We start from the raw sequence: 26,550 nt of genomic DNA, 5'->3' as shown, positions 1-26,550 counted from the left end.
AAAATGAGTTTTTTGCCATTTTCAGAAAAACGGTGAGTTTTATCATAAAAATACCTCAGACAAAAATTGTAGATCATAAAATTATACAAAAAATGTATCGATACTTTTTTTCCTACGAGTCACCGTTTTTGAGATATAAATATTCAAAAAATTGTAAAAGTTGTAATCATCATAATATGCTGAAAATCGCGAAAAACTCATTTTTTTGACCTTTGATCTTGAATAAAATTTTTTCCTTACACGGGAATGATGGGGAACTTGCAAATTTCATTTTTCATTGTATTTTAAACAATCTTACAGATTTTCAGCTTGGTGGGAATTTATGTAGCTTCACTATTATTTTTTGGTCTTATTTGACAGGACTAATTGATTTGAGATATTTATTTAATTAGCTATTTCACGTGCTTTATTTAAAACTACGCACAAGGGCACAGAGTAGTACAGTGAATTACGACGCTGGTCCACTTTCAGCATCATCCGTGTTCATATAGCTCATATTTTAACAGCAAAGAATTCGTGGGACGGAGCTCTTTCAGAATAATGTAACGTAGCTCTTCTCTATATAATCACCATAGCGAAAGTGTTTTTTTATTCTTTATTTTTGAATCAAATTATATAATTTGTACAACTTTGCTGAAATAAGTATTCCAATACAAAAATTACTTATATCCACTTATTCTAGAGGTGTACAATGAGACATTTCCATATTAAATTATTAAGGTGTTGCTACTCATAAACGTATTAATGATTATTTCTATGGTATGTGTCGCCAAAAAGTATTATCATTTGAAAAAACTTTTTGCATGGTTTGTTCAGGGGAGAAAATAGTCCCGAATAGGTCATTATAGCATAAAGAATGTATTCATGTAATATGTAGTAAAATAAAATCATGAATGATTAACATAAATGATATTTAGCTCAAAATGTTTGAAAAATATGTTTGTTCTAATTAGTGTAATCCAATAATCGGAAAATACAAATGTTAGGCATCGTAATCCGTCTCGTGAAACGTGGATTTGTAAACATTAGACAGAAACATAAGGTTAATCGGTAGTTTGAATGTTTCAACAGGTTTGTTCCAGCCCATTAAAAAACCGTCTTTGGTCCGATTACGATTCTGCGCCATTACGTGTTCCAACCGGGCGGTTACCGTAATACGAAAGATTCTTATTTGTGTTCCAACCGACTTAAGTATCGTTTGTGAACCGTTTCCAGAACGGTTCTTTCGATACTTGGTTGATAGCAAGTACTGTTACAAGAACCGTGCGTAGCCGGAGATTGCGCAGAAAATATCTATAAACGCTTCCGATAACCGTTCCAAATACGGTCCCGACTAGCAGGCTGGAACAAACCTAATGTAAAGAGAATTTTATTTTTGTAGGAATCAAATATTCGGAATTTATTGATAAATAATCCGATCGAGAGCGATATAAGGTACCCAAATAATCAAATATATGGGACTTGAAATCTAATAGGTTCGTTCTAACCCTTCATAAAACCGTCCTTGGTACGGTGTCGTATAGATTACGTTTTCCAACCTGGCAGCTACCGTTATACGAACGAGTCTATGTTGAGTTTCAACCGACTTAAATATCGTTCGTGAACCGTTTCCCGAACGGTCTTTTCAATACTAGGTTGAGAGTTGTTACCAGAACCGTGCATACCCGGAGATTGCGCAAAAAATATCTATAAATAATTCCAAAAACCGTTCCAAGGACAGATTAGCAGGCTGGAACAAAACTAATGATTTATCCTTGTTATCAGTGATAAATTTATCGTCATCAGTTCTTACTGTCGCCTATGAAATTATGTTTTACAGCTAAGTATTATCTACTGTCTGTCCCGAAGACTTGTTATATAGTATACAAAAGCATATATTCTAAAATGACATAAAACTATTAATTATAAAATAGATTTTTTATTTCTCAACATATAATAACCCTCGTTCTAGATATTGATCGGATATTTAGAAAATCTGAGCCAGTCCTACTCTCATAGGCAACTTTTCGGTTGACTGATAGCTACTATTTTTTCCATTTGACAAATTCGTGAAGCTGTTAACGTTCTTCCTTTTGGAGTTACATTCGGATCGTCACACAAAAAGAAATTGTATATTGGAATGTCTAAACCGCTCTCGAATCCTAATTAAATTGTGCTATTTCTATTGAGGTGAAATATCAAAACTATAATCTAGTAGGTACAGGGATTCCCGTTTATCGAAAATAAATAACTAAAGGAATGACTCAGCTCATGACGGAAATTTGATTTTGACAGGAAACCAAAACTTCTTGACTGAAACAAAATATAATTTTAGCAAACCGATAATTTCTTTGAATTATTAGTAGTGTATAGTGAAAATATTTATCAAATTTATAGAATTGGTGATGCTGAAAGTTTCTACCTATAGCTAAATTTCCTCTACAGCAAAAGTTAACTTATGATTCAATATGTGGGTTTTTGGCTTATTTAAACACCTTCGAGATCGAGATAGTTTTCTTTTTGGTTAGTTGAACCTTTGCTTCAAAGACACATAATTCGTGAAAATTATAAATATAATTATTCTTATTAACAATTTTTTTATATTCCTTAATATTTAGCCCACAGCTCGAGGCCCCTAACCTAAACAGCACAGCAAATTTCTTTAATGCTTTCTATACGATTTTTCGATAGCCACTTCAAATATTGATCATAAACGAGAGTTGCGTCACCCAGCAAAGAAGGAACTTAATGTTTTCCATGCCATAAATCCGGGTGACTTTGAACATAATTAGTATCATTGATCAAACAAAATATTGTCCATATGAATGCCTCCCTTGTACTCATTTCTTAGTGGACAATGAATCAGGTGGCAACACTGTCTAGCTTCTTATGGCCCAATTCTCAAACCTTGCACAGTTTTTACTTAATACGTGCATAAATTTGATAAATATGTGAGTACCAATTTTGTGTATATCAATTCATTGTATATATACCACTATTTTTTTTAATTAATGTTTTAGGAGCATATTAATGTGGAAAAAATATTTTTATCAAATCACATTTGTGTACGTGATCAATGACACCCCTGTTTCAACGTCTTTTTTTTATTGTGTGATCTAGATCTGAATAAAACCAATAACTAATAGTCTCAAGAGTATTTTTAAAAAAATTCCATGTTTTTTGACTGATGGCTAGAACTCTTAAATTAAAGTAGCCTTGGAAGAATAAACTCCATCCTACCCAAGAAACGTATTTTAGCGAATAGAGTTGATGCAACTAGTATTTAGTCTCTGAATGCCAAGAGGGTTTTGCAAAAATTGTACAACGGTAATCCATAAAGACACAACTAACCTCTTTAAATCACAACGAGAAACTGTTCCATCGATTGCTAGACCTAGACACTAAAGAAATATTGCAAGTAGGACCATGAAAACGTACCAATTCCCAAAGTTCTTCAGAAGAGTCATCCCTTCATAGCTGTTGAAAGGAAGCTTATAATAGTTGGGTGGACTGCAAGACTTTCACAAGCCAGGAATACTATCAAACGCTTTCTTATAATCCACGAAACCAGTGTGTAAATTCCGGTGATCTCTCTGTGCTTGCCGAAGTATCACAGAGTTTATGATAAGTTGTCCTTTGCACCCTTGATGATCTTTTCTGCGACCTTTCTGTTCCTCTGCTAAGATGTAAGTATCTTATATAAAGTGGGTAGGCACGTGATAGGTCTGTACTGAGTAGGGTCATCGTCTGGGAGCTATTTGGAAGCAAATGTATGGAACCCAGTGTTAAAAACGTTTGAATATCTTCTGGGTTCTGTACGAGGTGAGAAAATTGTTTCACTAATTCCCTGTGTACGCTCAGCAATTCCATAAACCTGAAGTTTTGGATTGTGCACAATTCTTGTACTCCGTTAGGCGTCCTTAGCTTACTCCTAATTGTATCGAAGGAACGTTCTAGGCGGCGTTACCACCAGGGTTTTTTATTGGTGTTATTGGTACGGATATTTGTCACGTATATTGGCTGATTATGTAGGCGGAGTACTGCAACAGTTCCACAATAAATAAGTGAATTTAGCCGCTCGAGCGTATTGTAGTGGGTGCAAAGGCTTATTAATGAGTCGACTCTTGCAATGATGTTATTATAGTTTTTGTTGATCCTCAGCTTAGGTAATTTTGGATGACGTATAGGGTTTGTGCCACTCAAATAACGCTTATTATTATTATTATTATTTTGTAATGTGTTGTCTAGGATAAATAAAACAGCTAAATAAAATAAAGCATATACTTTATTTCTAGAAATTCGTCTATAAAATTGATTTCACAAAATATTGTAAATTTATAAAAAAAATGCTAAATTTATTTATTTTCAATTAAATCTCGTTAAAAATTAATTTTTGGCAAGAAAAAACAATAGTAAATGTATAACTGCTACAATAATCATTAGTAAGATTGTAAAGTCTAGTAAGGCCAAAACGATTATTTTATCCTGGAGTTTATTGGAAAACAATTACATAATTGATAAATTTAATTGAGAATGAGTCAATATGTTATAAAAAGAGACTAATAATATTATTCAATCCTTTAGTTAGTCAATAAAATAACGTCATGACACATACGAGTTAATTTATTTGTTTATGAGTTGAAGATGCACATTGACAAAAATGGGGTAACGGGAAGATTGATAGAAAATTGGTTAGGTATTGAATTTAATAATGTTTTTTTCTAATAAAAATAAAAACAAACATATATTTCTCACAAAAATAAAAACAATATAAACTAATATACTTTCAAAATTTAGATAAATATCAACAAATTGGTCCATAATTTCAGATATAGTTAAGCTGGCTATACGTCCCGTTTTGAACTGGACAGTCCCGATATTTTAGGCTTTTGAGATTGTCCCGTCGGTTTACGAAAAGCCAGTAATATGAAAATTTGAATTATTTATGTTTTATAAAATAAATGTTACTTGGTAATTTCTTATTACATTAAGTAGAGTAAAGATTTAGATCATCTGAAAAATTTCGTCTACAGATCGAAACGGTAAGTTTAATATTGATGGTTCGAGTGAATTTCGATCATTATTGTGATGAATTTTACGAAATTCTCATAAAAAACAAAAGTGTCTTGAAAAATGACTTTATTCTTAACAAATGTCCTTATTGTTGAAGTTACCAAATTCAGTGCAGCACTAATTTGAGACCAACGAATCTTCGAATCACTTGCATTTCAGTTTCCACTGAAATTTTTTCTCTGGTTGCTTTCTTTTTTATCAACCGTGATAAAAACTAAAAATCAATATTTGTCACTGTATTAATCGTTATGGTATTACATAAATTTATACACTTAGAATGATATCAATAAATGTTTCCAATGATAAAAATGCGTCCGTACATTACCGCACCTACCTAACCAACCCAACTATATACACTGTTTCTGATTTGTTATTTGGAAACATAGCGCTGCGTACAATTTCGGGGAATCCCCGAGTTGAAATAAAACCGAAACAGCGTTAAGCTGGGTCTTTCTGTATTTATCAATGTTAGACATTTTACAATCTTACTATAGAAATACAACATTTTCGGTAGATAGATTTTTAAATGCATTTAGTTAATACATTTTATGCAAAATAAGAAAATATCTCAACAAACTGACTGAAAATATCAATGAAAAATGTACTATGAATAATAAAGTACAAATGTATTTTCAACATCTAAATTTTTAAAAAGGGTAAAGTTTCTAAAGGGAAGGAAGAAGTGTGGATACTCTATAAACTAGGGATTCTATTTAATAAAAGAGGAACGAGGGAATATAATCATTAGTTGTTCTAAGAAATTATGTTCACATCTAGGTACAGCTGTAATAATAAAAAAGTTATTTAGAAAGTACTATATTGGTAATTCACTAGACTATTATAATATATTGAATATTGGAAGATCTACGGCCAGATTAGATTTACAAGAAAAAAAAACGCAAATTTTGATTGTATAATACAAACTTCAGTTCAGTCTAATTATTTTGTCCACTTACTAATAGGTGAATCCTGTACCACAGGACAATACAATACAGTACAATATTTCACATTTTTATTACTTATAGTAAACTTGTGATGGGAGTATGTGGGTTTACAATTGTATTTTTTTACGAAATTGTTACTTTAATACAATTTTTTTAAGTATATCTGTAGCTGCGTAGGTAAACTGATACGTTCTGCGTCTTATAGAATCGGCTCTTATTATAAATTCGAAAGTATTTTGAGTTGAAGCTGACGATTTTTTGCAATTCAGGTAACTCCAGAGATATTGAATTTGGATACCCTGAGACATCAATGTTTTATATTTTGAGTACAGGACATCAAAAATAACACAACTAATGGTGGTCATTGGACTAGAAAAAAATTTAATAAAATATATTACTAAAGAACCTCGCGAATGCTAACAAAAGATTTAATGTAGCTAAACTCACTCTACATAGTAGAGTAGTAGCTTCAAATAATGGTTTATAAATAAAATCGAAATATAAAACTGGAAACCCTGTTTATGTGAAATATATGAACAAGAGGATATTTATATAAAAAGCTTTGTCAAGTTTGCTTTCGATTTAATACAATGTTTGAGCTTTAAAGAACGGGAAAGTGAAGACTGCACAGACCTCGATCTGATATCTGCTTTCTATATTGCGACTTTTGTAAAGAAAAACAAGCTGAAATATTTGTTTCAACTCTCCCATGTTACCCTTATATATTAATTGGAGCATGCAGTTATTTATTAAAATTTATTTTATCAACATACGGATTCCTTTTCAAAAAGACATTAGGTGTCACGTGTCCGTCTAGTCCCTTAGTATTTTATGAGTAGAAGTAGTTTTTATGCTCTTGTTTCTTCTTTTATCAGAGACTGTAAAATGAGTTTTCACCTCCTGCAAATTCTAAAAGACTTGTCAGTTTATAAGTCATTAACAATTGACTTATAAACTAAATAACAACAGACACTTTTTATTATTGATAATAGCAGAGAAAAAACATAATTTTTAATTATACTGCAAAACTAGCTATAAAATATTCTGAATGGGCCATCAAGAAATGTAACTCTGTAACTACTATTCTGTATGAATTGATTGGACAAATATCGTACCTCCGTTCAAATAGTGTTGTAAGTCACAAAAAGAAACTATCAAGTGATAAAAGTTTGAAATTAATTTTAACTGTAATATATCTTCGACCAATGTTGGTCGATCATTCTTCGTATTAAAGCAACTTTGTTACTTAACTAAAATTTTAATTCCTAACTTCGAACCAAAAATCGACTCATCGTCTTAACACTACTTTGGAAAAAACTAAACTTAAGCAATAACAGACAGATTTGATATGAAAACGAGTTTTGCGAATTGCATTGAAAAACTGGAAAAATAGAATTAAAAATGTCAAATTTCGATTATTAACTGGCAAAATATAGGAAATACTTCTGGACTAAAACCGCATCCCATATATACATATATATATATTTATATATATATATATATATTATATATATATATATATATATATATATATATATATATATATATATATATATATATATATATGTGTGTGTGTGTGTGTGTGTGACTGTAGGCTCAGTCACTCAGTAGCAGTTGCCACGGACGGTTGTGTTTTCGATACGACGATTTTGCAAAACTCAAAGTAGTCAAGCACCCGCTGTCGTGTTTTTCACGTCCATATCTATTACAAATAAACTTTGATTGAGAAAATTACGTTGTGCATACGCGTCGTGAGCGCGAACTTTACTGTGAGTGTAGACTGTTTGCAATCTTTTTCGCGATTCACGTGCCAGAGTCGATCGGCCATAAGAGAAGTTGCCTAGGCTTCTAAACGAGGAGGATAATTGTCATTTACATCACAAAAAGATATAAACTTAACAAGTTTCTTTATATCTTTTACCTTAACTTCAATATATTTTTAGTGCAGCTTTTAAAATTTTCTAATTTTCTAATAACAATAATTAATAATCAATTGATAATTAGATTATCCTATTATATAGATATTTATTATTACGTAATAATCTCCTTTTTTCAACAACGTGTACAATCTATTATAAATTATAATACAAATTATTTTACAATTCATCAGAAATTAAATTATTAAAAGAAATATTCTAAACATCCATATCCATCCAAATGATATTTCGATAAACACTGAAAATAGTCGAAATGTCAATATTTTATGCTTTTAAACCAAATTTCAATTGATAGAGACCTAAAATCAAGATAATTTATGAAAAACGTCATATAAAAGAGGTCTAAAAAACAAGATATTGAAGAAATTTCATAGTTTTTATAATAAGATGAAATGTAGACTTCTAGAATCATTTTTCTTAATACTGAGAGTAATTTTCAGAAAATTAGAAACTTTGATCCAAAAAAATTTATTTCAAACAATCAGCATTAATTGAAACAGGTTTCTTTTCATTCACTTTCCAAGTTACCATTTGTTATATAAGTGAAGTACAACACAATCTCTTCCTCGAATCAAGAAAACAGTTTCATAACATGTTTTCAATAGTTAGACTGTTGACATTTCCACTACACCAACACTCACAATTACAGTGTCTAACGCGCGTTTCGATAACCTAGTTATCGTCTTCAGAGACTGAAGGTACAGTATGAATATCACTAACGGTTCCAGAAATTCTAATTTAATTTATGGCCTTAAAAATAATATCTGATGAATTGAAGTAATGGTACGACAATAGGCAAAGAATTTAATAAAAAAACAGAAGATATTCAACAAATATGACTCATGATAAAATGTATAGAAAAATCATAATATTGTAGAGAAAAGGGCTCAAACATAGGCAAGGTAAAATGTGATTTAAAATTTGAGTGAACTTGGTATGTTATACCACCTTTTCTAACCTATAAAAGAGATATAAAACTTCATAAACTTTAACAAACACGTCAACAAAACATAGTGAAAATTAAAAACTATCCAGTCTAATCAACAGAGGCTCAAATGACGATAGAATCACAACCTTGGATTTCTTCTTAAATTTAGCGTTACTCCTACTACTACTAATACATAAGTCGGATCAAGGAACCATAACTTTACATAAAGAAGGGAATATCTCTGCTTGTACAGGACCATATTCGACTAGCTCGCCATCTACTGTTATATAACCTTCTTCGGACATATCTGGTTCTATCCTAAAAGCGTTAACTGGAATGAGCTGAACGAGACCGTCTTGTGATTTTTTTGTAGCATGAGCTCCAGTACTGAGACCAAGTAAAAAGTGAAGAAGCTGAGATCTGGTAGCTCCTGCTTGAACTATTAGCAGCCTGAAAACAGAGAAAATGTAACAGTTGATTTAAAATAAATCAATTTCAAATTACTTCTCACCATATTCTTCCGTCATTCAACGTAGCTTCTGGAGCAAACAAACAATCCTCTCCCAGATGGCTTTGATACGAAGCATGTACCAAGACAAATCTCCCTGAAATACATTTCCATGACGTTGGTAGAGGGGCTAATACTCCTGGTATCTGGGAAGCTGGACCGTACATACGTGGTCTTTCAGAAGTATTGTGTGATGTAGCATCCATACTATCTGTCGTCGATTGATAAGAGCTACCAGTAGCTGAAAAATATTCACTTCGTCTTGAATTTGCACTGTACCAAGAACCGACCCGTCCTCTGCCTAAAATGAAATTAATATCAGAAACAAGATATGCAATGTGAAAAATCCACTGTTTTAGAATTTATTTGTTAAAAATAATATACTCCAAATATAAACCGTTGTTCTCACGGTTTTCATTTAATTCTAGCACTAAAGTTAAATCGGAACTGCGTAGATGCCAACTTATATCGCTTTTCCCGGAGACCAATTTGCCAGGAAAAATCTCACGAACTTGTGGCAGAAATCTATTTGACGTGTTTGAAGTTGTTCCATCCTGTTGGAAACATGTTCTTCGGGACTGCACGGGAACCAACTTATATAGCTTTTCCCGGGGATCAATTTACCAGGAAAAATTTCACGAACTCGTGGCAGAGATCATTTGCACGTGTGTGAAGTTGTTCCTTCCTGCTGGAACCATATTCTTCGGGACTGTGTGGAGATCAACGTATGTCGCTTCTCCATGAGATCAATTTGCCAGAAAAAAATTTCACGAACTCGTGACAGAGATCTATTGGACGTGTATGAAGTTGCTTAATCCTGCTGGAACCATATTCTTCGAGACTGCGCGGGAACCAACTTATATCGCTTTTCCCGGTGATCAATTTATCAGGAAAAATTTCACGAACTAGTAGCCGTGATTTATTGGACGTGTATGAAGTTGCTCCGTCCTGTTGGTACCAAGTTCTTCGGTTATAACCATTGAAGTTTTGCATTATAAGCACGTCGTCAAGTCGTCTAACACATAACGCTCTTGAATCCACTATAACTTTTCATTTTTAAAAAAGTAAGTGCCTTTAATTCCTCGCGTTGACATTACGCCCAATAAAGTCACTTTTGGTGAAGGTAGAGATTTATGATGTTTGTGTTTTGGATTGGTTGCCCTCCAGTAGCGTAAATTTTGCTTGTTGAAATGTCCATTAAGATGAAAATGAACTTCCGAAAACAAGATGTTAGTAAACACTGGAAAACGCTCGATCATCTATTGTTACAAAGTCAAGCCTTTGATCATCATCCCGAGGCCTCAATTTTTGCACCAACTGAATTTTGAAAGGGTACAGCAGCAAATATGTGTATAGGCTCGTCACGAACAGATTGAGCAACACTGTCTACGTTTTTGACCGTTCTAGAAGATCTTAGACGCCCCGACTTTTGTTTATCTAGTGTTGCTCTGGTATTTTCAAGGTTCTCGGCCCATTTTCCAATCAGTCAAGCGCCTGGCGCATCGTTTAATTAACGAACATTGCAAAAATTTTTACGTGCTACAGTCGTTGATTTACTGTTTATGTAAAATTCACGCACGCACAACGCACGGTTCCCTCCATAGCGACTAATTCCCAAGAGCCAAGTTAACGATTTACAGAGATCGAGATCCTCCGAATAGCTGCGTTCACTTAATAATAAATACAAATTGAACTTTCTCTTGAGGCACCTTGTATTAAAAATCAAAAGTTTAGTTGGTAAATACGTTCTACGTCTTCTGTAGTATTATCGGGGTGATTCTTTCTCCCAAAAATTTGTAATTTTACCTTTAAATGGTAGTTTGTGGAATACTTTTATATCAGTAAGAATAAAAAACTCGAAAGCTACGGTTGAGAAGCTGACAGAAAACAATACAACATTGGAATTTATTTTTTTTTTTTGGTGAAAATATGAACAATAGAATAGAATGCGAAGACAATGGAGCCCATTAAAGTAACTGTACAAAGATGTACTCATCAAAAATACCAAAAACAAAATTTGTAAACATGTGAACCAGAAGTAGACTGAGATATAAGAGGTGTGTACATGTGCAGACCTGAAAGATTTACTGCGTTTCCCATTTGTTGGGTCTAAGCTGAACATGGCGAATAAAGCTATTATTTTAAACTGCTTCAAAGAGGTTAAGTCTCGGTCATCTTAATTAAAATTTTTCGCCTCGAAATCTCGCAAGATAGACCAATTGTCAACATATGGAAAGCTTATTAGTTTTTTAATTAAAATAATTATAATTATTTAAATGAAGCGGGCCAATATTTATCAACAGGTATCAATATCAGGAGATATTATTAGTGGTACTTGACACTGCTATTAAAAATAAATATTACGCAAAATATTTCTAATGATAATTTTTATGTTTATCCGAATTTTAACTATATTTCAACGAATTTCATTTATAAAAAAAATTGAGATTATGGAAGAGTGTCGTGTATCAATAAAAATGGAATTAAAGACAAATATAATATCCGTTTTTAATATAATAATAAAAATATATCAACAATAAGGGAGAAAAAAGTTGATGAGAATTGAAAAATATAAAAAAACTTTGATAACTAATATTAATAATATTTTTTTTATTATTATATTATGGGATACAAAATAATTCACATTTAAGAAAAATGTATAGTTCATAGTTGCATTATGGACGGCCAAGGGGATAGACCCGTCATGCCCCACTCGACGTTATCAAATTCCAATGCCCTTTGAGAACGATCAGGCGCTAAGGCTTGAACCCTTTGATGTCATTAGGTAAGCTTTGAGGCTTGCCCAAGTGTTTAAAGTGCTCGGCACTCACAATTGACGTGGTCTGCGGTTTCATCCTACTCGATGCTCCAACGGCATTCTGGATCGTCCATAATACAAATGGTGTGGAGATGGCGTCTTAGATGGCAGTAACCGGTGAAAAGTCTAGTCACTAGCCGGATTTCGCGCCTATTTAGTTGTAGCAACTATACCAACACTCAAAATTACACTGTCTGGCGCTCGTTTAGATAACCAATAGACTTCAGCCTCTGAAGTCGATAACTTAATTATAGAAATGCGCGTCAGACAGTGTAATTTTGAGTGTTGGTGTACATGTGCCTTTTCTTGTCTCTTGCCAGGTGTCTCCATCCATTTTTGCCGAGTAGACGGCTGAAAGACGCGATAGCAACACTTTTAGCTACACCAAGGATGCGTTCTGGGCCTATCGGTGAGTTCGCCGATTCCAATTTGGCGAGTGAAGTCAGCTTTCGTTGCACGAGTGACCGGGCACTCAAATTAGCTGAATCTTACAGCCATCACTCATCAGATTTTGTAGGATTTTCTAATAAAAATGTATATATAAAAAAATGGACCTATCGGAACTGATTAAATGACCTCAAGTTTAGGCTTAGATCTTGCCCCCAAGCTAAATTATTACATTAGAATCTTATATGGAAAATAATTATTCATTTATATTGTGAATAAATTTAAAAAAAGTTTCACAATTCTTTTTGGAGCATCGGTAAAGTTCATGGTTTGATATAGGATTGATAAAAAAGAGAATTGAAAAATGTTTAACTGAAAACAATAGTTTAATTAATTACCACTAAATGATACAATGTGTTATAGATATATTCTTCGATCTATGAATTGACATCAGAATTTTAAAAATGTGTAAAATTCATGTGAACAAATTAATCAGAAGTAAGTAGATTTGTTAAATTTTGATTATAAAATTCCTACAATACAGACAGAGTGAGTTGAGTCTATCTATGAAGACGATAACTTTTAACTGTTAAAAAAACGTTTTTAGAAATTTCACCTTAAGTACTCGAAGATGTTTGTTACCTAAGCTCTTCGTAATCTGTCAAAATCAAATGATGTGTGTAATTTGTCCAATGTCGCCATGTAAATATGCTATAAGGTTTTATATATATATATATATATATATATATATATATATATATATATATATATATATATATATATAAGTTTATACACATAATTTATTTACTATCATTTGCTTATTTTAAACTACTGACTACTGAACAAAAGCGTAGCTGCACAATTTCTTTGATGTACTATTTTGAAGTAATTCATAGAAAAAGGGGATAGTGGATCCAAATGAGTATTAACCAACTGTTTTTCACAAACTACCCAACAGCCATATGAAACTGACTTTTTCTCAGATTTACCTGTTTTTGTTTCTAAATTAACTTCGTTTGGAATATCAATATTGCTGCCTAAAGTACTAGCAAATACTAAATCGTCGTTTTTATCCACTACTGGAACATCTGAAGGTAAGTACCATAATTTTCCGCCATAACTACGTAGGCCAATCAAACGGGCAAGAGACCATATTGTGAACCTGAAAAAGCATTTTAACTAATTGTGAAATTGTAAATTGTGTAAATTTATTATACAGTCGAACTCCAATAATTCGAACTGCAAGGGACCGTAGCAAAAGTTCGAATTATCGAGGTGTTCGAATTATCGGAGTTGTGCACATTTACATACATATATGTATGCATTTCGATGCATCTTTCCATTTTATAAATAAATAAATATGTTATGGGTATATAACATGTTTATTTATTTATTTATTTATTTAAAATAATAATTTGTATACGTTTGAAGAATTTTTGGTCCTAAAAAGGACCGATTATTTATCTTAAAATAAAAAAAAATACATATATTTATTTTTTTGTAAAGAAATCAGCTATGCTAGATTGCTTCATGCTGACGATTTTTTCCTTTGAAGCAAATCGAGTGATTCGACAAAATATCGTCGTCTTACCTAGAATCTGAAGATTCGAATTTTTCAATTTTTTTCAACACTAACAGTTCGAATTTTTTAATACCTTTGTACATACATAATTTATACAAGAAAAATTCGAATTTTTCAATTATTCGAACATCAAAAATTCGAACTTTTCAATTATTTAAACGCCAAAAATTCGAATTTTTCGGTAATTAACACAGAAATTACGAATTTTTTTGATAATTCGAACTTCAAAAGTTCGAATTATCGAGGTTTTTTTACATGTGTTAGTAATAGGAATGTCAAGGGACTGACGCAAAAGTTCGAATTAACGAGGAATTCGAATTATCGGTGTTCGAATTATCGGAGTTCGACTGTACTCGTAGTTTAGATATCCCCCTAGCTCAGTAGTTTTTTGTATCTAGCCTAAAAATTTTCTAAGTCTGAACATCAAACAACTTCTGAAGATGCCAACCACTCGATGGACTAATAGCACAACAAAATTTCAAACAATGGATGCGAAAGTTTACATAACTAAAGCATCCATACAGAATGTTTGTAAAAAAGTCAACCCTATCTCTAGGAAATGTACAAAACTAAAAAATAATTGAGATTTGCTTGGCAACATTGTAATAAAATGTTATATGAATATCTTTTGGAATCTAATACATCCATAGAATTTGTTTTTATAACTGACTCTCATAGATGGTGCTAGTTACACGATTCGTACCAAGTAGTATTGAACATAACTTTGTTTTACTAAGCTGGTATAAAGTAATGATAAACTTATTAATTATCAGTATTATTGATTAGTTTTCCTTCTTCTTTGAATAAATTATAACGCCATTCCGTTTCCCAGTGCTGCCTCTCCATCCATCAGCTCAAACATTGACGATAGTGGTCCGCAGTCAAAGGAAGCACTAATCGTTAATGTTTCTTACGTTCAGTCAGAATCAGTCTGAGCCTCAAGAACTTCTGAAGCCCAAGAAACTTTCAAGCAACATTGTAAAGAAATTTTACATGAATAACTTTTGGAATCCAATAAATTCCAGAAATTTGTTTTTATCACTGACTCTCACAGATGGCGCTAGTTACACAATTCGTACCAAGTAGTATTGAACATAACTTTGTTTTACTGCTATAAAGTAATTATGAAGTTAATTAGTCTTTAGTTTGGTCATCATCAACTTCAGTAGACCGACCAGAACGTTGCTCATGTTTGAGGGAAAAAGCTCCAGAACGAAATTTTTTATACCAATTCTGACACGTGCGCTCTGTCAAGCAATCAGCACCATAAACTTGAGATATTTCTTTGTGAGCCGCAGCAGCTTTCATTCCTTTACTGAAGTAAAAAAGTAAAATATGCCGAAAATGTTCGTTTCTGCACTCCGTTTAAAATTAACCCAAAGCTAATAACTTTAATAAAAATCACGCTCTGCTTGCTTCTAAAGTTACGTCAATGTGACCAGTATCACGTGACAAACGTCAAAGTACAGCACTAACATAAGTTATTCACAAAAATAACTTGCCAACTTTATACATGCGAAATAAAAACCAATAAATTTTAATTTCGATATGACTAGTTTGGTAGACGCGGAAGCGTCCTTAACATCATAAAAGAAAGGAAATTTGGAATTACAAAAAAAAAAGAACTTGCAATTCTCTGGGTCAGCGTCGGTTAGCCGAGTGGCAAAGAAATTGTTCTATCGAGGTAATTTTTCAAGGAAACGGTAGAAGTGCAAATGGCGTGATCACCAGACCATTACCAGTGTCATACAATTATCAAAATTTTTTAGGTTTTCATTTAATTTAAAATTTAATTCTAAGCCTGATGGCCTCATTTAAGTGCGAGATTTACAAATAACCACGTTGAGTAAAAAATTCCAAACTATTCTGTTATCTGAATTTGCATAAGGAATAATTTTAAAAAATTCCTCACAAACAAATTACCAGTCAAGGTCCTCCCAAAAGGACTAATTCAGAGCTGTTCTATACGGGTTGATCTTCGATTTTAATTCTATCTTTCTTAGTGCTAAATCCCAGTTATGTGTTTACTAAGTTTAGTGTCATGACTCACATTACTAAAATACAATTTGTTGTTTGCCGTGAGAAAATAATTATTTGCAATACGTGATTAATCATTTCTACATTGTATTGTTTTATTTAAAAATATTAAGGATAAATTGTTTTTGAATCTCACACAATATTATCAACTTTTAAAATCGTATTTTTTCTGCAATTACTATTAACAAAGCATTTAAAAGAAAACAGAAATGATGAGTGTAGAATACAGATCGAAACAAAATTATAAATGTGTAACAAGTTTTTACATGGTTCTTAAAAGTTAATTACATTTAACTTGTTTCATAGGTGCTCTTATTGATAAATATAATATAAGGTATCAATTACATCAAATATTTGATTATTTTTCGGCATTTTAGTGAGAATAACAGTAGACTGTTATGGCTTCATAATAGCTAAACCTGTTTACTACATTTAAATATTCTCGTTTTCTATAAGCTGATTTATTAAGAGGAGAATCATTTACTTAATATAAAAATAGACCTAATTTAACCCACTTCTTCCGGTTTTTATCAAAATAAATCAACAGTAACTCCCCCACCTAGTCAGATCTATCAAAGATAAAATTCCCAATGAACAACACAGAAGTGTAAAAAATCAGTTGATGAGATGGCCTCCGTTCCTACATAGGCCAAACAAATCGACGTATTTCCGTTAGGTCCGACATGGACCGTGAAGCTGGTCCTTTTCAGTTATAATTGAAGTCTAGAATTTGGTAAACACCTATTACACCTATTTTTATTATTACGGCGTCTTTTATTTGTTTTTTTTTGTGAACAGCGAAGAGTTTTTATTAGAACTAATTTCTAGGAAAGCATTTTTATTTGTTTGTTTGTTTACTTTCTAGAATTCTTTCTAATATATGTGCGAGTTTCTCAAGAAAAAAAATGGCCGAAAATGCAAAGAACATTGGACTATATCACTAATAAGTCACACGGTCAAGACATTCTTGAAAGTTGTACACAATAGAATTTATGGAAAACTGGAGGAGGGTATGAGTGACACTCAAATTGGTTTTAGAAGTGGACTTGGTTCTCGGGATGCCCTCTTCAGTTTTAATGTATCAATTTAACGTTGCTTTGATGTTAACTGAGAAGTTCATACAAGCTTTATTGATTACGAGAAAGCTTTTGATAGAGTCCGACGTGAAGAATTGATACAGATATTGTATGGAAAACAAATAGATTATAGAAACTTCAAAATAATCGACACACTTTATCATACGAGGATGTATTGATATCTAGTTAGCCTAGACCAGTTCCATGCGTAAACAAAATATTGCGTTATCATAGCAACGAACAATAACTTATTAGAAGTGTCAGTGTAAAGTTTGACGTCGAAAAAGTAAACCAAAGTTACGCAATAAATTGAAAGAAAATAGATGTCCACCGAAATTGTGAAAATCGAAAAATTGGAGTAACGTGCCATTATCAAGTATCTGTATTTAAAAGAGTTAAGAGGTAAGCATATTTACGAAGATATGCTTAATACCCTTGGTGATCAATGTCCTTTGTAAGCGACCGTGAAAAATTGGACTGCAAGCTTCAAAAGAGGTAAATTTTCCATTGAAGATGATGACCGATCGGGAAGGCCAGTTTCTGTGTTAGTCCCCGAAAATATCGATGCAGTATAGTTGCTGCAAAATGGATTCCAAATGTTTGAATGTTGACAAAAAGCGTGCAAGGGTAGAAGCGTCTGTGCTCGATTTGAAAACGATGCAGACTTCTTAAACCGAATTGTTACTATGGATGAGACTTTCGTACATTCTCCAAGACCTTAGAATTTTCGTGTCCAAAAATCTGCTGGAAAAGTTCTTGCCTCAGTTTTTTGGGATTGCCATGGAGGAATCATGATTGATTTTTTTGGATTAGGGTAGAACAATAACTGGAGATTACTATTCCCCAGTTAATAACATGAAATATGCTGACGAGACTGTCTTAATAGCGGAGAATATAGAAGACCTTCAAAGAATTACAGAAAAGATAAGAAGAGTCAACGAGCAGTACGGGGTACAAATGAATTTAAATAAAACTAAATACATGCACTTCTCGTAAATGCAAGAACAGAATGCACTGTTACAAATTGGAAATAACCAAGTACAGAAATAGAAATATCTAGGGACTTAAGGATTAATTCGAGAAATGACAGCACTGAAGAGATAGAAATAAGAATTGAAATTGCTCGCAGTGCTTTTAATAAAATGAAAATCTTTCGATATAGAAAAGTGAAAAAGAGAATGGAGGCAGCTATTTTAAACAAAGCAATAATGAAAAAATTGGAAGCCTTTTCAATATGGATATTGAGAATACTACGAATATCATGGACAGATAGAATCGCAAATGAAGAAGTTTTACGTAAATTGACGACACCAAGAGAATTATTGACTACCATAAAAGCCCGAAAATTAGAATTCTTCGGTCATGTAATGAGGGGACAACGATACGTATTCTAGAGATAGATTATGCAGGGAAAGATAGAGGGAAAGAAAGGTATAGGACCACGGAGAATGTCATAGCTGCGAAAGGGAGGGAGTGGTTTAACTGCACATCAAAACAATTGTTTAGAACAGCAGTGAATACAATAGAAATAGTCATGATGGTCACTAACATTCGTCCGAAGATGGCACTTTAAGAAGAAGAAAAAAGAAGAAAAGTATTTATAAAATTAATGAATATTCAATTATAGAGGTAATGATAAATTAATTATGATTATATAAGTTCGTTAAGTCTAGTGTAAGTGTTGAAATAGATTTAGTAAGTAAAATATATTGTTTATAAAATAAATTTACCCCAACGTTGAAAACAGTTTAAACAAATTAGTTTATAATAAAAACATGACACTACAAACTGACCCCTTCAATAATAAGTAAAACATATAATAAATTATCAAATTGACTCGTATATCCCGAAATTCTTGATTAAAATCACAATTTCGGTATTTTTTTATAATAAAAATTCTTTCGATGTAATTGTCCGTATTTCATTTGAAAATATCATCTATATTTATTAAATGATTTTTACTATAAGGTCATAGAAATTCAACTGCTTGGTAATAACACTTTGGTTTTTTATATGTCATAAACTATACTATAAAACACTGAAAATGGATTTATTTGTTTGTTTTGAAATACATAAATATTCACATGAATAAACAAAAATTAACGACAACCGTAGCTGGAATAGAACCTTCAAAGAAAGTTTTATTGATAATAGTTCCACGCAACTCAATCTACCATGTCCTTCAATGCTTTTCAATAAAGCCAGTGGTTTAAGACATATCCATTATGTGTATTTTTAATGTCATTAGAAAGGATATCTCAATATTAGCATTGTATAAATATGCCAGAAATACTTCTTAGTTTATTGATCTTTTCATCATTTTTTCATTTTCCGATAATTGAAGTCGACAAACACTTTTTCGTTTGCGTCCTTTGACTTCCTCGGTAATATCTAATGGACGTTTTCTAAGCTTCTCTTATTATTTACTAGCCGACCCGGCAAACGTTATTTTGCCTTATAAATTATATCTAGAAAGTATGTTTCTAATTCAATAAAAATAAATAGTTTGATGTTATTCAGCCTAAAGCCTTCCTCAATAAATGGACGGGCCGGGCCATCCAACATAAAAAGAATTTTTTAATTCGAACCAATAGTTCCTGAGATTATCGCGTTCAAACAAACAAACTCTTCAGCTTTATAATATTAGTATAGATTAGGAATAAGCTCGCTCTCGCAAATATCTTTCATCTTTACAACTTTTCAAAAATGGGTTTTGGTAAACCAATCCAAAATTTATTGATATTTTTTTAGATACATTTTCGATTTGTCAAAAAAGTTTTTTTTATTTAAAAAATATTTCAATAATCACCGTTTGACTTTGAGGAAACTTGGTGCGATGAGTTTTCAATTTTTTCCAACCACGCCGTTTATTTGTATGAAATCGCTTTCCTCAAAGTCATTTTGAAATTTGGAAGCAAAAATTTAATAAATGCTGTAGTTTTTATAAAAACGGAATCTTTGGATTCCCAAATACTGCAGACGTGACCTTATTGGCTGGGAAAACGGTTTTTGGACGTTTCTCGGTTGAAATTCATTATATTTTACTGTATTTTTGTTTCTGGTGTATAATAGTATACTCAAGTTTTATCTACTTATAACATATCGACGGGAAAATTCACTTGGACGTTCCAAACATTTTTATTACGAACTTTTGATAAGCATTAAACAATCACGGCAACCACCTTGCACGAAGCATTATTTTTATTTTATAATTATATTAGTATTATTGAATTGATAGCCGAAATGTATGATTATAAATATTTCGTCACATTAACTAACTTTATTCTTATTGAACTTCTACTACATTTTGTTAATATGAAAAATGAAATTGCATCACAAAAAATTAACCTAAAAATAGTTTGTTTTTATCTATTTATAAAACCAATTTAATAGCATAACCTAAAAACTTCTTTGTCTATGAATACATGATAATCTTACCTTTGCCCACCCAATATCCTCAACTTTTCACTTTCGATATCGATGTCGGACAACAGTCCCCATCCAACGGATAAAAAGGAAAATATAATTTGACAAGTAGTTTCCACTCTCACTAAATCCATACACTCTGTATGATTTCTCACTATTGCTAAAACTGCCGGTAAAATAGGAGTAGGTAGATATGGTTCCGAATAATAATGAGCTATACTTCTGGCAAGGCCGTTACCTGAACCACCGGGTACTATACCGATCGGAATTGATTCCATCACGTCAGACCAATCACAGCGTTCGAAAATACCGTTTAACACTTCAAAAACGATTCCATCACCTCCTACCTAAAAAGAAACAATATGAATCGTAACGATGCGATGTCTTCAGCTCCTTGCATTTGTTTACTATCATACAAATCTCGTTACTACATGAAATATTCTGAGGTTCTAAAGAAGAGATTTATGATTTTATTTTGGCACTATTGAAAATCAGAAACCTTTTGTAGCAGAAAAGTTTTCAATGTTCATTTTGTTTAACAAAAAATCATACCAAAAAAAACTTAATTCTCGAAGTATCCATCGTATTATGGTTTTATTCCAATGTTCGGCAAGCTCTTTGAGACGTTGGGCTTCTTTGGGCTTAGTTGCAACAAATTTCGTTCTGCTTTTTCAACCTCTCCTTTAGATTCAATTTTTTTCCACACGCCCTAGATTTGGATAAAAAGTAATATGACGATCGCAAGGTCCGGAATTAATGCTGTATGTGGTAGGAAATCACTACCACCAAGTACTTTGATCTTATTCCGCGCACTATGTGGTTCAGCATTGTCTTGTAGTAAGAGAGCCCACTTTCGGTTATAGTTCTTCCAATATCAATTTCAGAAAACAGTTATACGAATTTAAACCAAACTTCCTTTACATTTACAAAATGGGGTATCTACGCTTATAGTAGATTAAACAAAATTGTCGGCAAGGGTATTTATAATCTGCAATTGATATTGGAAGAACTATAACTAAACTTGATATTTCTCCGATAAAAATACCTCGGCAGTGATAGCTCGACCATCTGGAATGATTTCGAAGTGCACTAAGCCTTCCTAATTCCATCAGAGACACAAAACTTTCCACTCAAATCTATTTCTCTTTGCGACGGGTTCTGGGAATTATCCTTCTTCAAACCATTAATTTTCTATGTTTGGGTTTTTTTAGATAAATTCATTTTCTACCTCAAATAACATTGCGTCTAATAAAACGGCAGGGCTAGGAGCTGTTTACACCTCTCGACTTGACGTTTCGCTTATATCTCGGTTAATTCGTTTGGCACTATTCAACAAATTCTCTAGATCTTACTTAGTGATTTTTAATGAGGATGTATGGTATCTTCAGGAGGTTCAAGGAAGTCTCATAATCGTGGAGTGCTAATACTAGTTTGTTCCCTTGTAACCTCGAAATCCCACGCAGGTGAACGATCTGAGCGCAAAAAATCTTCAAGCGCCAAATCTCCATTATTGAAACCATTGTTTACAGGAATTTCTTCGGTAGTTATGTCATTGATTTTGGCATGTATTTTGTTTCCCTGGTACTGGTACCACGTCCTCTAGTTGTATTCAGTCAAACGCCTTTTCCAGTACTATAAAACACATGAACTCCGGTTTGTTATACTCGATGGATTTTTGAGTTATTTATCGCAGGACAAATATCGCATCTATAGTAGATCTTCCTGATTTGAATCCTTGCTGTTCATCGCTCAATGTGGTGAGTTCATTTATTTTGTTTGTCATGATCTTTGTTACTAGCTTCAAGGTTGTATTTAGAAGATTTATGCCTCGGTAGTTTGCGGGTCTATTTGTCTCCTTTTTTGAACAGTAAAATTGTAGTACTTAGACGCCATTCATCCGGAATTTTTTTATGTAATAGAATTTTGCGAGTTATAGCTGCTGTTTCAGGCTTCTCCCGCCGTATTCATGAAGTTCATTTAGAATGCCGTCTGGGCCTGGACTTTTTCTGTTTCATTAATGCGGTTTCTATCTCTTTCTTCTATTTGAATAGAATAAAGAAGAAAAGGAGAAGAAATCATATCTCATTATTTGATGCAGCATGGGATATTATAAGTACTTTTGATCAAATATCAAACAGTAAGTAATTTCATACGTTAATGGAACTTCAAGTGTCTAAGGAACATTTGGAGTCACTAACTATGATGTTTGTTCCTATTAGGAGCGGTCAGTGTACAATAAATCTCAATAGTAACTAGAGGTTAGGTAGGTAGATTTATGATTCTTCACAGTCACAGTAATATAAGACAAAAATTAGATAATCTGAGATAATACGTTAATGGAGGGTGAAATAAGGGACACTTTGTATCGCTTAACTAGATGATGAATGGTTCCAATCAGGAGTAGTGAGATAATTAGTGTTTAATAATATAAATATGCAACAAAAAATCTATTGCACTTTCTAGTGTAAATATTTAAAATTATAATTTGTATATTATGAGAATGGCAGTAGTTATTTTATAACGAGATTTTTCTACAAGTGGATAGTAGAGGTTTACCTAGGCTCACGAGGCTATTAGAAATTACCACAAATAACCAGTTAATTCGATAATATTTAGGCTAAAAAAAGAACGTTACAAATTCAAAGGCTGTTGTATGTACGTTCAATCTTTGGAATTAATCAGGCACTGAAGCAAAGTTTTCCTGATTCAGATAAATAAAAAGTAGTATGCAGTAAATCAGATAAATCACGAGGTTTTATCACAATACTTAACTAATAAAAAGGATTCGCTGTACATATAATTGTTATATAATCAATGAAATTAATTTAACTGATATCAGTTTGATTCTACCTGATAACTGAAAATAGAGGAGAATACTTATATTTATTTTTAAGTTTCCTACCAGTTCTCAAAATATATTTTCAATGTGAGACAAAGATTTTCAATAAAGTTAGTAGGTATGAAATAAGGACCTTTCTGTTCAATACAAAATATATACTTACGGAACACACATGTTTTAAAACATTGCCTACATACTTATTTAAAACTTTTAATAATCTTTTAAATTGTATTCCTTATTAGCTGCAATCTATTTGTATTATATTAATATCTATTAAAAATAATTTGGTTTATTAATTTTTATTTGTATAACTACAGCTATGCAACATATATATCAATGTAGAAATATTAGAAAAGTTGACCTTCTAAATTTATGAAAATTTAAGACAGTGACTGTGCTAAAATTCTGAATAATGTATCATAAATTATTAAACTACACATTATTAAATTGAAAACAATTCCGATCAAGACATTCTATTGAATAATACTTTAATTAAATATTTCTGGGTCTGAAATTATGTGGTACTATTTTGTGAAAGTAGTCGATCTACAATTATAACAGTATCTCAAATCAAAATATAGAATTTTTATGTAAAATGAGAACTAAAATATATTTGAAAGTAAACAAAAAAAAGCATAAAATGCAGCTACAATACAATATATTTTCATATTAATTTTCTCATATTTATCCTTATTTTTTCTCTGGTAAATTGTGTAAGAGTGTGTTTACTAGGTCAATAATCAATTGAGTAATTATGCTCACAAGTTATTTCATTTTAATTGTGCAATATATAGAAACAATAATTAAAAATTTCTAAATAATAATAAAAACAGAAAGAAAATAACTTTTAAGAAAAAAAATTATTATAAATTTTATAGCATCTTTGTTTGGTTATGTCATATCCAATGATAATCAATCACTCAGTAAAAATATTTTTCCAGCAAGTTCATTATCGGCACTATGGAAAAAAACAAAAGAAGTTCAGTAGAATGCAATTTTTAGGAGATACCAAGTGTTTATTTGTTAATAAACTTTTGTTACCTCAAACTATGTTACAAACATTAAAATAAAAGATTACAAAGAAAAATTCAAATATTGGGTTTTCTATATTTTTAAAATGAATGTTGTATTCAAACAATACCTATGTCAATCAAAGTGAATAGAATACACAACTGAAAAAGTCATAAAAGTAAATTTTATCTATATAATTTTTAATTATCTATATAATATATTATAATAATACAGAGAGGTACATAGTCCAAAACATACTAAACAACTACAAGAAAATAGCCAAAAAGTAATAGAACTTTATGAAGACAGTGGACAAGAGTTTCTAAACTCAAGTTTAACATGAAGAATTGCATTTTTTAGAAAAATAACTGGAAACAGATAATCAATAAATTAGATAAACTTACTGTCACTATGCCAGTCCATTGGAACAAATTGTTTGTCCTCATGAATTCCCTAGCATAATTAGCATGTTTTGTTAAGTACAAATCAAATGGAATCTCAGCTTCTTGTAATACTGGAAACACTTTTTGTTGAAATATATCTTTAGCCTTTCCAGCTCCACTTTTTGGATTACATATAACAAGTAGTTTTCGGTTTTCTTTGAGTTTATGACTAGTAGTGAATTCCAAAATACTGGAATTTGGTACACTTTCACCTTTGATTAATTTTTTAATGATTGTCCTCCACCTCTGAGCCTCTCTATTGTTATCCTCAAATTTATCAAAAGATCTAAACCTTAGAGTAATAATAGTTCTTTCTCTTTTTTTGCTAGATGATTTGGTATTTTGAAATAGATAGGCGTAAATGTAGAGGTAGGCACTAGTGTCGTTTACATCTAGATCTCCAGAAGTTTCTTCTACTACCTCCAAACTTCGTGATCGGGAAATACGACAAACGCATTTTTTTGATTGCTTTTTACTGCGAAGACACCGACAACCTACTACATCTTTAATTGGAATAACTTGCTCTTTACGGTTTTCTTCACTCTCTTTGATTAGATGCAAACCCTGTCTTGTTAAACGAACTTTAAATACACAATGTTTCTTTGTTAACACATAAAACGTTTCTTCTAACAAAATTTGATTCAAGTTTTGATCATCTTTGTTAATCTCCATAGTTTAAATTAATCACAGTATCCGATTTTTAACAATGTTCACAATTGCATTGTAACTTTGTGCGAATTTAACCGTCGATTATTTCTGAATAATGCAAAAAGTCATTTTGTTGCAATACCATACAGAGCTGACTTTAATATTGTTATTTTTTGTGATATACATATTTTTTTCTTTTTTATTTAACTACTTGTAACAGCTGTTATGTTTATCACCAACCAATAACAATAAACATAGACCAAACGTACGCAATAACACAATAAACTACCAAATAGCCAGACAGCACACTGTACTGATACTTATGATTATCCAGAAACAACAAACCAGATAGAAGTTAGAACCAGTGATGCCAGATAGTTAGAAGCTAAAATCGTAAGATCCGAAGTAAAAAAATCGAAATAAAGTTCATGGAGTGGGATTAGAAGTAGAAAATACAACTAGGTACTATTTTATTTATTCACCTATTTTTACAAAAATATAAAAATTAAGTGCCTTATTACACCATCAAATATTGATAACATTGACATATCGGAAAAAATTGTGTTGTTAAGGGGTCCTATTCTTATTCTTGACTTCCCTGCATAAAATGCACTATTTGTTCTCTTTCAGATAATTTAACGACAACTTGCTTCATCTTTCGTCTGTTTCCTCGACTCATAAATAGACCCCATGAACTGATAGATACTAAATTTTTCTCCTTTTAGAAATAATAAAATATGTTTAGTTTTGTTTTGATGTATTTATCTAACTGGTGATGGAGTACTATGCATATAATATGTATATTTTCAAAAATTAAAATATTGTGAAAATAGGAACCAATATCCGAGATCGTACATTAAATCATGAGACCTCACGTTAAATCGTGAGATCTGACATCACTGAGTATAGAGATG

At 31.8% G+C, this 26,550-nt stretch overlaps 1 protein-coding gene across 1 annotated transcript; it reads right to left on the bottom strand.

Annotated features, from left to right (window-relative positions):
* Positions 1–4,246: 4,246 nt before the first annotated feature.
* On the bottom strand, positions 4,247–25,998 carry LOC130891435 (sphingosine kinase 2-like). Its single transcript, XM_057796197.1, has 5 exons — positions 24,950–25,998; positions 20,708–21,042; positions 13,564–13,736; positions 9,373–9,670; positions 4,247–9,311 (listed from the first exon to the last, which is right to left on the bottom strand). Exons 1-5 carry the CDS (start codon positions 25,658–25,660, stop codon positions 9,065–9,067), a joined length of 1,764 nt encoding a protein of 587 aa, XP_057652180.1. The 5' UTR covers positions 25,661–25,998; the 3' UTR covers positions 4,247–9,064.
* Between the last annotated feature and the right edge of the window lie 552 nt (positions 25,999–26,550).

This window comes from Diorhabda carinulata, chromosome 3, assembly GCF_026250575.1.
Source record: "Diorhabda carinulata isolate Delta chromosome 3, icDioCari1.1, whole genome shotgun sequence".
Lineage (NCBI taxonomy): Eukaryota > Metazoa > Arthropoda > Insecta > Coleoptera > Chrysomelidae > Diorhabda > Diorhabda carinulata.
Note: the sequence above shows the minus strand (reverse complement) of the source record. Positions and strands in the feature narration are given on the sequence as shown.

Coding starts and splice junctions, on each gene's coding strand:
- LOC130891435 (XM_057796197.1), bottom strand. CDS start 25,660: ATGGAGATTAACAAAGATGATCAAAACTTGAATCAAATTTTGTTAGAA. Junction 21,043..24,949: donor AATGGACTGGCATAGTGACA/GTAAGTTTATCT, acceptor GTTTCTTTTTAG/GTAGGAGGTGATGGAATCGT. Junction 13,737..20,707: donor AGGATATTGGGTGGGCAAAG/GTAAGATTATCA, acceptor ATGCTTTTTCAG/GTTCACAATATGGTCTCTTG.